The sequence below is a fragment of the Elephas maximus genome, chromosome 15, assembly GCF_024166365.1.
Source record: "Elephas maximus indicus isolate mEleMax1 chromosome 15, mEleMax1 primary haplotype, whole genome shotgun sequence".
In the NCBI taxonomy this organism is placed as follows: Eukaryota; Metazoa; Chordata; class Mammalia; order Proboscidea; family Elephantidae; genus Elephas; species Elephas maximus.
Window position 1 is genome coordinate 88,663,887 of NC_064833.1, and position 13,455 is coordinate 88,677,341.

Sequence of the window (13,455 nt, forward strand, 5' to 3'; positions counted from 1 at the left end):
CATATATAGAACACTCCACCAAAAAAAACAGCATGGTATACATTCTACTTCAGTTCACATGGATCATTCTCTAGGACAGACCACATGTTAGGTCACAAAGAAAGTCCTGATAAATTTAAAAAGATTGAAATCATACAAAGTATTTTTTCTGACCACAACGGAACGAAGCTAGAAATCAATAACAGAAAAAAACCTGGAAAATACACAAAAATAAGAAACTACCGCTGAATCAAGGAAAAAATAAAAAGGGCAATCACAAACTTCTTAAGGGTCAAATGAAAACCAAAGCACAACATACCAAAACCTATGGAATGCATCAAAGGCAGTACTCAGAGGGAATTCTATAGCAACAAATGCCTACATAAAAAAGAAGAAAGATCTCAAATTAACAGCCCAACTCAACAACTCCAGGAACTCGAAAGAGTAGAGCAAACTAAGCATTAACCTACCGGAAGAAAGGTAATATCCAAGATTAGAGCAGAAATAAAATCAAAAACAGAAAAATAGAGAGAATCAATAAAACCAGAAGTCAGTTCTTTGAAAACATCAACAAAATCAAGAAACCTTTAGCTAGGCTGACAAAGATGAAAATAACCAAAATAAAAATGAAAGAAGGGACATTACAACAGACCTGACAAAACAGAGAGAGTTATGACATAATATTATGAACAACTGCATGGCAACAAACTGGATAACCTAGATGAAATGGAAAAAGTCTTAGAATCACACAACCTACCAAACTGACTCAAGAGGAAATAGAAAGTCTCAAAGACCCACAAAAAGTGAAGAGATATAATCAGTGATCAAAAACCTCCCAAGAAAAACAAGTTCTGGACCAGATGGTTTCGCTAGGGAATTCTACCAAACATTTAAGACACCAATACCGTTTTAACTCTTCCAAGTAAGAGAGAAAGAAAGAAGGAATACACCCTAAATCATTGTATAAAACAATCATAACCCTGACACCCAAATCAAAGACACCACAAGATAAGAAAACTATAGGCCAGTACCTTTTATAAATATAGATGCAAAAATACTCAACAAAATACCAGTGAACAGAATCCAACATATATTAAAAGAGTCATATACCATGACCAAGTGGGATTTACTCCAGGAATGGAGGGATAGTTCAACAATCAACATAATACCACATCAATACCAACCAACCACATCAAGAGAACTAAGAAAAAGAACGACATGATCATCTCTAGGGATGCAGAAAAAGCATTTGATAAAATCTAACACTGTTGCTTGATGAAAACCCTAATGCTGACTGGAATAAAAGGAAAATTGCTCGATATGATTCAGGGCACATATGAAAGGCCAAGAGTCAAAATTGTACTTACTGGAGAAAGACTGAAAGCTTTCCTGCTGAAACCAGGAAAAAGACAAGGGTGGTCACTCTCAACGCTTATATTCAATATTGTATTGGAAGTCCTAGACAGAGAAAAAAGACTGCAAAGAAGTAAAATTATCTCTATTTGCAGATGATATGATCCTATATATAGAAAATCCCAACAAGTCTACAAGAAAACTTCTAGAACTAAAAGAGGAATTTAGTAAAATTACACGGTACAAGATCCACAAACAAAAATTAATTGGGTTTCTATACACCAGCAATGAGAAATCTGAAAGGGAAATTAGGGAAACAATTCCATTTACAATAACATCTAAGAGAATAAAACACCTAAGAATAAATCTAACCAGGAATGTAAAGGACTTACACTATGAAAACTATAAAACATTTCTGAAAGAGATTAAAGAAGACTTAAATAAGTGGAAAGATGTTCCATCTTCATGTATTGGAAAACTTAATATTGTTAAGATGTCAATACTACTGATAATGATCTATAAATTCAACGCAATCCCAATTAAAATTCCAACCATCTTCTTTACATAAATAGAAAAACCAATCCTCAACTTTTTACGAAATGGCAAGAGGCCTCAAGGAATGAAAACATTGTTGAAAGAAAAGAACAAAGTAGAAGGACTCATACTATCTGATTTTAAAACACACTACACCTACTCTTCACTTACCAACTACCTCATTATCTGACATTTCACAGTACGACGACAGTAAAAAAAATCTACTATCTGACTATTTCGCACATTAACGATGTATGTCTGGCAATAACAAATGTCGAGGTGTTGCACGGGCTCTGAGGTAACTCAGGTCGCTTGACTGGTGGCTGCACTCACAGGAGCTTCTCCTAGGCAGAGGATAGGTCAACACAGCCCTTTTCAGCAGAGGCGGCTGAACAGGAAGAGGGAAAAGGGAGGCAGGTCTCCACTATTTCCATGTGGTCTACTGGGGGAAGGAAGGTGGCCGGATCATGCTCAGGAGATACTCTTGCTGGCAGTCGACAACCGAGGACCCCTTGTATACCAGAACACCCAGTCTGACGAAGGCGAGGGTCCCAACTGTACTCAGGGCCACCTCCTTACAGCAGGGCTTGGTGCTGCCCTTGCCGGCACCCACAGCCCTGTCAGAATGCCTGCTGGAACACAGCTACGTTCTGCAGTTTAGACAGCTGGCTGAAGGTGTGCAGGACGCTGTAGGGTGTCGTGGCGGGGCCCTGGGAGAGCTGGCTAGAGGCCTATAGCTCGGCCATATTAGTCCAGTTGTGGATGGGCCTCTCCCAAGCGGAATGCCTCCTTATACCAGGACTTAATGACATTCTTGAGCACAGGGTGCAGCACGGTGGTGGACTCTGCCTTTTAACTCCATTTTCTTATTACACCAATTTTTGCCTAACAGGCCGGTCTTTGGACCTAACCATGGCGATAACTGAGAATTGAGTGCATACAGCTACAGTAATCAGAAGTGTGGTACCAGTATAACAATAGACACGTAGACCAATGGAACAGAATTGAGAGTCCAGAAATAAACCCATACATTTATGGTGAACTGATTTTTGAAAAGTCCATTCGATGGAGAAAGAAGAGTCTCTTCAATAAATGGTGCTAAGAAAATTAGATTTCCACATGCAGAAAAATGAAATGGGATCCATACCTCATACCACACACACAAAAAAAATTCAATATGGATTAAGGGCCTAAATGTCCAAACTAAAACCATAAAATTCTAAGAAGGACAAGCAGGGGCAACATGGGCAGCTATTGTAGAAAACAGTGTGGCAATTCCAAAAAAAACTTAACACAGAGCTACCATATAACCCAGCAATTCCACTCCTAGGTATACACCCAAAAGATTTGAAAGCAAAGATTCAAACAGAGACTTGAAGACCAATATTCACTGCAGCACTATTCACAATAAGCAAAAGGTGGAAACAACCTAAATACCCATCAACAGATAAATAGATAAACAAAACATGGTACATACATACAAGAGAATACTACTTAGCCAGCAGGAGAAATGAAGTCTTGATAGGTGCTACAGGATGGATGGAGCTGGAAGACATTATGCTGAGCAAAAAAAGCCAAACACAAAAAGACAAATACTGTATGACCTCACTTAAAAAAAGAAAAGACAAAAAATGGCAAATGTATAGAGACCAAAGTTTATTAGTGGTAACCAGGGGCAGGGGGAGGAGGGAAAGAGGAGTCAGAGGAGGAAAATTCACCATGATTAAGGATAGGGCTGCACAGTCAATTGATGTAATTGCTGCAATAAGTTGTGTACCTCTAAAACATTGAATTGGCAAAAGTTGTGTGACAGACATATTTACAACAATGACCAAAAAAAAAAGAGTAGGTGCTGAGGCTGCTTATGTATAACCAAACATCTCACGGGATTTAGTTCCATGATTTTGAGGTTTAGGGTCATAGTTTCATGGGACATCTCAGTTATTTAGTCTAATAACTTGTTTAGTATTTTTGTTCTACTTCCTAGTTCATTGCATATTGCCTGGGGTCTTGAAAGCTTCCAAGTGGCCATCCAAGGCACAACAATTGGTCTCTAGTCAACTGGAGCAACACAGGAAGAAGGAGAATCAGAAATAGGAGGAAGATATGGAATGTGTGGCTAACTGTCTCCATAAACAACTGCCTCCTTTATCATGACACGAGAAGAACTGGATGGTGCCCAGCTACCATTACTGAACATTTTGATCAAAGATTCCATAGAAGAATCCTGATCAAAAGGGGGAAACTGCAGAACAGAATTTCACATTATCATGGACTACAGATTTTCTGGAGCCATGGAGGGTGAATGAACTCCTGAAAATATTACCCTGAGATAATCTTTAAACCAAAAATATTCCCTGAAGCCATCTTAAAACTGAACAGTAGTTTAGCTTAACCAGTAAAAAAAAATGTCTGCCTTGAGAATTACTCTCTTTTAGGAACTACCTATATGGGATCAAATTGACAACAGCAACCTTAGGAGGCAATGAGTTAACATTAACGAAGGAGGAACAACTCAGAAAAGGAGGGTGAAAATGGCTACACAACTCAAATAACGTGGTCAATGTCACCAAATTGTACACGTAGAAACTGTTGAATTGGTGTATGTTTTGTTATGTATACATCCAACAACAACAAAATAAGTAAAACTTAGAAGAAAAAAAAAGATCACGGCCAAGAAAATCCTATGGAGCAGTTCTATTGTGTAGTACTTGAGGTCACCATGAGTCGGAATTAACTCAATGGCAAAGGGTTTGCTTTTGGTTGAGTCAAGTCCGACTCACGGCGCTCCCATGTGTGTCAGAGTAGAACTGTGCTCCACAGGGTTTTCAATGGCTAATTTTTCAGAAGTAGATTGGCAGGCCATTCTTCCAAGGTGCATCTGGGAGGTCTAGAACCTCCAGCCTTTTGGTTAGCAGCAAAGCACATTAATCTCTTGAATCACCCATTAAATCTAATTTCTATTAAGAATTGGAGAGGAAGTCTACATTTAAATTCTCTGGCAAGAACCTGGAATGCAGATTTTCTGTGTACCTAAGGGCAGAGGGAAGGGTGCAAGACAATGAGACACTGGTCCTCCTGTTCCTGCTGACTACAGTCCACAGTCACACTCGCACTCTGCAGCACCATCCATTCACTATGCCAACTCACCCTCCACAGCATCACCAGCTGCCAAGACTACCATATCAGGAAAAGTAAACTAAAAACCGTGCTTTCAGAGAGTTAGCCAAGAAGAGGCTGCGAGAGGCAGGAGTAGTCTGGAGCCAGGGCTCAGGGACACCACCATTTATGGTTCCCCTTTTCCCCAGCAAGTCCTAGCCATCTGTATTCATATTAGTAAAAAAGCCTGAAATTCTATCTGCTATGAGATTTATTAGACCAAATGTTTCCTGAGATGCAACCATATCTGACTGAATTAGTAAAAAAAAAAAAAAAATTCCTCAAACTTTTATTTTCCTTAACAACTGAGATCCACCAAATTCAGAGTAACAGCATTTGTTATTAGGGGGCAGGAAGAAGAGGTCATCGTAACACCCAGAATAATGTGGGAGCAAGGGCAAGGGCAAACCTATGGGAGAGGGCAGGACAGCAGGGGACATTATGAAGCTGAGAGGGACGGGATGGGAGGTGGGAGTCCAAGGGCAAAGAACATCAATTCCACATTTTTGTTTGAGTTGGGCCTACACCTAGAAAAAAAGATGGCAAGGTCTTCTCTCTCTCCCTCTCTTGTACATTCTGGCCTTGAATGCCATTTATATTAAAAAAAAAAAAAAAAATTTATACCATGGTTTAAATAGTTCACAGACTAGCCTGCAAGTTTACTTAACATTTTTCCATTTGTAGCACTGCTTCAAACAAAACTCTTGCTATGTATGGATCTTCAGTATATACCGTAAGAGCCAACCAAAGCAGTCTAATCCCTGTGCCACACGCCTGTACAGCAAGTATTTTCAGACACCTTTGGGCATCTTTCAGCTCTCCTTACCAAGTGTAACAGGTTCCCACATTTGCAGGCTCAAATTCTGAGCCCATTCCACCTAGATGGACATCAGGCAAGGGCAAAGAGGCTCTCCCTGCTCTGGAAGGGATTTAAAACCCACGCATGTTGTTTCACCCCAACAGCAGTCCATACCTATCATGACCTGGGGTTCCTTGCCCCACCTGGCTGCTTGTCCAACTCTGACATCTCAGCCCTCTTGCTCACGGGAGCCTCTGATCACCCAGTTCTTCCCCTCACCTCCTTACCCCACTTCTTCACCCACTCAACTCTGCCTTCACCTTGGCTCTGAAGTCCTGTACCGAATCCAGAACCTTCCTATCTTTCTTTCAGTGCTGTTGCCACCCAGACAGCTGATCAATAATAAAGCTTTTTTCTTTAAATATTACAGAAGTTAATGGATCGAGTTTTGTTCATCATTCAAATGTACATGCACGAGATTGAAATTTAGTTTTCTTATGGAAAAAATATTTTTAAATGAACACTGAACTTGCAGTACCTGTTTTAGAAAGGCCTCCAGGGCCACATGTGCAGCTTTCTTCACCTCTACATTGGTATGGGCGCACCATTTTGACAGCACATCAAATAAAGACGCGTAGTTGTCCAGAAGACAGGTGCTGAACTGGGATGCGTGCAGGGCAAACAAGCGCAAACCAGCTGCAATCACAAAGCCATCACATTTAAAACAGGACAAAGGGAGTCAGAGCAAAGACGTGAGAAAGCTCCCAGTATGTGTCGAAGTACAAGCTGTTTCCACTACAATATAACAACCCAAGGATCCAACTGGAGTGCTGATACCGCCAGCCTCCACTTGAACTGACATGCCCCATTGTGGCTGGAGAACCTCAAAATGAGGTGCAGAAGTAGGACAGTGATTTTTTTTAGACAAAGATGCCCTAAATAATATATTTAAAATACATTTAACCTAACCTTAGGGGGCACTGAGTTTACGGCAATGGGAGGAACAACTCATAAAAGGAGGGTGAAAATGGTTGCATAACTCAAAGAATGTAATCAATGTCACTGAGTTGTACATGTAGAAACTGTTGAACTGGTACATGTTTTGCTGTTTATATTCTAAACAACAAGATAAATACATTTTTTAGAATCATTTAATCTAAATGTGTCTATCTCAACCAAGCTGTGTGGTCCCCAAAAAGTTTACTTACAAAAATCTTTGTGTAAAAATCACAGATGTTAGCATATTTACTTACACTCATTGTTTAAGCGAAAGTCAACTAAAAACATTAATTTAGTAATCTTAGAATTTATACTTCATGAAGAAGAGACTCATACCTGAGGGCACAGCATATCTCTTCAGGTCAATCTATTTTAGAGAAAAAATTTACCATCAATGTTTGACTGTTAGAAGTCTTAGCTGTAAAAAAATCAGAGTAATATTCACCCCACCTGAGGACAGATGGCCTTTCGTGCAAAATCAAAAATCTCCATTGAAGTCTGGGGATCTGGAAAAATAACAAAAAGAAGCCTCTGTTACAAATCATAACAATAGTGTCATCTGAAACACAAACAACTTTATAAGCAGCAGGTTTATTTCAGACAGCTTCAGATCTATGTTTTTACCCCAGAAGTCCTTATAAATTCAGGCGTAACATCTTACCACATTTCCATCAGCCAGAGCTGCAAGGGTTATGTCTTAGTTACCTAGCGCTGCTATAACAGAAATACCACAAGTGGATGGCTTTAACAAAGACAAATTTATTCTTCAGAGTAAAGTAGGCTAAAGTCCAAATTCAGGGCATTAGCTCCAAGGGAAGGCTTTCTTTCTCTGTCAGCCTTCTCATCAATCTTCCCCCAGACTAGGAGCTTCTCTGTGAGGGACCCTGGGTCCAAAGGATGCACTCTGCTCCTGGCACTTCTCTCTTTTATATCTCAAGAGATTGCCTCAAGACACAATCCAATCTCGTAGATTGAGTCCTGCTTCACTAACACAACTGCTGCCCATCCTTCCTCATCAACATCATAGAGGCAGGACTTAAAACCTACCGGGAATCATGCCCCAGCCCAACTGATACACACATTTCTGGGGGAGGACATAATTCAATCCATGACAGGATACTACTGTAGGAAAGCAGAAAGAGCAATCTAGAATAACAAAGCGATGCCATCTAAATTCCAACTCATCATTTACAAGCTCTGTTAGATAATCTCCCAGAGTTTCAGTTTTCTCCTGTAAAAAGGGACAGTCTATACCGTCTTTTAAAGTTATTTCAAGGATTAAATAATTCATTCAAGGCCAAACATAGTCTTTTACTATCAATGCTCCCATACATGTACCAAATTATTACGGAAATTAAAAAGATGGATAAAATACTATGAAGCACTTATACAACTTTGCCTGATTTACATTACCAAAAAAAAAAAAAAAAAACCAGACCCATTGCCATTGAGTCAATTCTGACTCATACTGACCCTATAGGACAGAGTAGAATTGGCTCCACAGTGTTCCCAAGGCTATAATCTTTATGGAAGCAGACTGTCAGATCTTTCTCCTACAGAGCTGCTGGTAGGTTTGAACAACCAACCGACCTGTTACCAGTCGAGCACTTTAACCACTGTGCCAACAGGGCTCCCACCACATTATTTATTACCAACTACATAGAAATCATGCTTTCTTCATCACTGATTTATCTGCCCTTAAAACAGTGACCCCCTGAGTGGCATCTGGGGTCTTCAAAGCTAGCAAGCCACCATCTAAGATTCATCAACTGGTCTCAGCCCACCTGGAGCAAAGGAGAATGAAGAACACCAAAGACACAAGGAAATATGAGCCCAAAAGATAGAACGGCCCACACAAACCAAAGACTAATCATCCTGAGACCGGAAGAACTAGGTGGTACCCGGCTACCACCAATGACTGCCCTGACAGGGAACACAACAGAGAATACCTGATGGAGCGGGAGAAAAGTGGGATGCAGACCTCAAATTCTAGTAAAAAGACCAGACTTAATGGTATGACTGAGATTGAAGGGACCCTGTAGGACATGGCTCCCAGACTCTCTGTTAGCCCAAAACTAAAACTATTCCCAAAGCCAACTCTTCAGACAACGATTAGACTGGACTATAAGACATAAAACGATACTGATGAGGAGTGTGCTTCTTAACTCAAGTAGACACATGAGACTAAATGGGCAGCTCCTGTCCAGAGGTGAGATGAGAAGGCAGAGATAAGACAGCCACTGACCTGCTTGAGGATACTCAAGCAATGGGTAAGTGATTACTTGAGGCTACTCCCAAGGCCTCTCCCCCAATAACTGATTGGAAAAAAATTCATTCTTATAAACAGAATAAAGGTAAAAATGTTTATGATTATCAAATCACACTGCTTCCAAAGTTTTCCAAACACTCTGGTCTTACCTCATCCACTCTGGGTGCAACTGGAGTTTTTAATGCTGTTTTCATATCTGAATTAAAACCTGAAATCTCAGCCTTGGTTAAGTGGTATCGATTGAGCTGGGAAACAGTCCCCACTGTGAAACTAACCAATTTGGCTTATAAACTTTCCCATATTCTTGAGGCTGAAAGGGACAAAAAGACTAAGAAATTGATGGTACTCTGGTTGTAACAATTACAGTCCCCAAATCAAAAGAAAAATGCCAAATCTTCAATGGCCTCAAGGCTGGCATCTGCCACTACTATAAGAAATCTTGTCACTGGAAAAATGAATGTTCTAAAGTAAAAAAAAAAAGGAAAACTCCCCAACAAGATGTCCTTCAACCTGATATGGAATAAAGGTACTCCTGGGACACAAAAGGGACATTTCCTATGGTGCAGCTTAAACCACAAGGGGAAGCTATTGTAAACATTACAGAGAACCCTGCCAATACTTGATTGACACTGGATCCGCCCTATCTGCTATTAACCCCACTATTTTGCACAAACCCCTGCCCCAGGATACAAAAACCTCAAAGGTAGTGGAGGTTACCAATCAAGAGCAAACACTGATTCATTCAGGACCCATTCCAATATCTCTCATTCTTATTGAAGACTTAGGCCCTTTTTTGCTTTGTCCTTATACCCCGTCAATCTTTTGAGCCAAGATCTTTTGTCTGAAAAAAACTGTCATTTGCAATTTACTGAAAAGGCGGAAATGCTATTAAGTTTGCCCAGTGTCCCAAAATTTACTGACAAAGGTTTTAGATTAGAATAGATTCAAAAGAAGAGCTTCCTTGCTAATTGCAAGTGCTGGTAACGCATAATGATGAATCAACTCAATCTAGCCCTCTTTCCCCTTATATTCGTTCATCAACTCTTGAAACTTTATGGGCCACCCCATCTACTGATATGATCCAAGTTTTGTCAGCACAATCCATCAGTATTCAAACAGTTACACCTAAACCCTTCCTAAATACTCCTCAGTGTCCCCCTAAACTAGAAGCAGAGGAGGGACTAGCTCTGATTATACTAATCTCCTTTCTAAAGGCTTGATTATACTCTGTACCAGCCCTTGCAATACCCCTGCTCTTCCTGTGAGAAACCAAACAATAGTGGCTGGAGGTTTGTTTAGCATTTGCATGCCATAATAACCTAGAATTATTGTTCCTAGGTTTCCAATAGTCCCAAACTCTCACTTACTGCATTCCAATACTGCTCTGAATGCTACTCATATTACAGTTGTTAATCTTTGCACCAATTTTTTTTAGTATTCCTGTGCAACCTGAAAGGCAATTTTTTTTTGCTTTCACCTGTAATGCCCCAGAGATTTACTGAATCTCCCATTTGTTTTTCCCAAATTCTCCACGCAGACCTGCAGCCTTTACACTTTATGAACAAGTCCAAACTGCTGCAATATATTGATGATTTATTAGTATGCTCAACTTCCACTGACAATAGTATAGCTTTGTTAAGGCATTTGGCAGCTGGTGGATATAAAGTTTCCAAAGAGAAGTTACAACTGTCCCAACCTTCTGTCAAATATTTCACCCACATAATCTCTGCAGAAGGTATCTCTATTGACCCTAAAAGAAAGGAGACCATTTTTACTTCCCCTGCTCCTAGAGCAAAGAAACAGCTAAAAGGGTTTTTAGGACTTTGTGGCTATTGTAGGACTTGGATTCCCAATTTTTCTTTGCTGGCCCAAATCTTATATAAACATTTAAAGACCTCTGAACCAGATTCACTCTGAATTTCACCTCAAGATGTGGAGGCTATAGAAAAAAGGGACTTTAACAGAAACATCTGATCTAACTTTTCCCAACTACCACCTAGATTTTTTTTATTTGTACATAAAGTACCTGGAAACACTTTAGGGATACCGACCCAGAAACATGGTGGATATTAAAGACTCAAAAGGTATTACAGCCTACAGCTTGATCCTGTAGCTGTTACAGCCAAATTAGTGGAAAGCACCACAGATACAGTGCTGGGAAATCTTTCAGATCTTTATGTGCACCACGCTGTATCTGCCATACTTAATTCTGCTTTGACCTAACACCTTTCACCAGTCAGCTCACTTCTTATGAAGTTCTCCTTCTGGCCTTATCAACTGCTTGACTACGTTCTGTGACTTGTATAACTCCAGCCACCCTTCTCCCTGAAACTGACAATGATAACTACACTATGCATAACTGCCTGGATTTAACTGAACAACTTTTGACTCCACAAAAAGATTTTTAAAAAGACTCCTTTAGCAACCAAGGTGTCCATCAATGGATGAATGGTTAAATAAATTGTGGTATATTCACACAATGGAATACTACGCATCGATAAAAAACAGTGACGAATCTGTGAAACATTTCATAACATGGAGGAAACTGGAAGGCATTATGCTGAGTGAAATTAGTCAGAGGCCAAAGGACAAATATTGTTTAAGACCACTATTATAAGATCTTGAGAAATAGTATAAATTGAGAAAAGCACATACTTTTGTGGTTATGAGGGGGGAGGAAGGGAGGGTGGGAGAGGGTTATTTACTGGTTAGTAGATAAGAACTACTTTAGGTGAAGGGAAGGACAATACTCAATACACGGAAGGTCAGCTCAACTGGACTGGACCAAAAGCAAAGAAGGGTCCGGGATAAAATGAATGCTTCAAAGGTCAGGGGAGCAAGGGCGGGGGTTTGGGGACTATGGCTTAAGGGGACTTCTAAGTCAATTGGCAAAATAATTTTATTATGAAAACATTCTGCATCCCACTTTGAAATGTGGCATCTGGGATCTTAAATGCTAACAAGCGGCCATCTAGGATGCATCAATTGGTCTCAACCCACCTGGATGAAAGGAGAATGAAGAACACCAAGGTCACACGGTAACTATGAGCCCAAGAGACAGAAAGGGCCACATGAACCAGAGACTTATATCATCCTGAGACCAGAAGAACTAGATGGTGCCCAGCCACAACCGATGACTGCCCTGACAGGCAGCCCAACAGAGAACCCCTGAGGGAGCAGGAGATCAGTGGGATGCAGACCCCAAATTCTCATAAAAAGACCAGACTTAATGGTCTGATTGAGACTAGAGGAATGCCAGCAGTCATGGTCCCCAAGACTTCTGTTGGCCCAGGACAGGAACCACTCCCGAAGACAACTCATCAGACATGAAAGGGACTGGACAATGGGTTGGAGAGAGATGCTGATAAAGAGTGAGCTACTTGTATCAGGTGGACACTTGAGACTGTGTTGGCATCTCCTGTCTGGAGGGGAGATAGGAGGGTAGAATAGGGTTGGAAGCTGGCAAAATTGTCACGAAAGGAGAGATTGGAAGGGCTGACTCATTAGGGGGAGAGTAAGTGGGAATATAGAGTAAGGTGTGTATAAGCTTATATGTGACAGACTGACTTGATTTGTAAACATTCACTGAAAGCTCAATAAAAATTATTAAAAAAAAAAGAAATGAGATGGGTGCTATCACAACGGAATAAATTAAAAGAATCATAACAGAATATCATAAAAAATTGTACTCTTACAAATTTAAAAACCTAGAGGAAACGGACAGATTTCTAGAAATACACTACCTTCCTAAACTAACACAGAGATAGAACTAATAAATAAACCTGTAACAAAAGATTGAAAAGGTAATTTAAAAACTTCCAACAAAAAAAGCCCTGGCCCTGTTGCTTTCACTGGAGAACTCTACCAACGTTTCAGAGAAGTTAACACCGCTACTACTAAAGGTATCTCAGAGCATAGAAAAGGATGGAATAAACCCAAACTCATTCTATGAAGTGAGCGTAAGCCTGATACCAGAATCAGGTAAAGACACCACAATAAAAGAAAATTACAGACCTATATCCACCATGAACAAAGTTGCAAAACTCATCAACAAAATTCTAGCCAACAGAATTCAACAACATATCAAAAAAATAATTCACCATGACCAGGTAGGATTCATACCAGGTATGCAGGAATGGTTCCACATTACAAAAACAACCAATATAATCCATCACTTAAATAAAACAAAAGACAACAATCACATGACCCTATCAACTGATGCAGGAAAGGCATTAGAAAAAGTCCAATACACATTCACAATGAAAACTCTCAGCAAAACAGGAATAGAAGTGAAATTCCTCAACATAATAAGGAGCATTTATACAAAGCCAACACCCAACATCATCCAAAATGGAGAGAGTCT

The 13,455-nt window shown here is 40.1% G+C and overlaps 1 protein-coding gene across 3 annotated transcripts in view; it reads right to left on the bottom strand.

The window, feature by feature from the left end:
- Window positions 1-13,455, bottom strand: part of PRKDC (protein kinase, DNA-activated, catalytic subunit) — a 321,194-nt gene that overhangs the window by 291,985 nt on the left and 15,754 nt on the right. For all 3 annotated transcript variants that reach the window (XR_007513335.1, XM_049854457.1, XM_049854458.1), the window contains exons 8-10: window positions 7,274-7,329; window positions 7,160-7,190; window positions 6,363-6,520 (exon numbers count right to left, since the gene is read on the bottom strand). Coding sequence is in view for 2 of the 3 variants with exons in the window: in XM_049854457.1 (XP_049710414.1) it covers window positions 6,363-6,520; window positions 7,160-7,190; window positions 7,274-7,329 (245 nt within the window). In the remaining variant the exon portion in view is untranslated. The remainder of the gene's footprint in view (window positions 1-6,362; window positions 6,521-7,159; window positions 7,191-7,273; window positions 7,330-13,455) is intronic.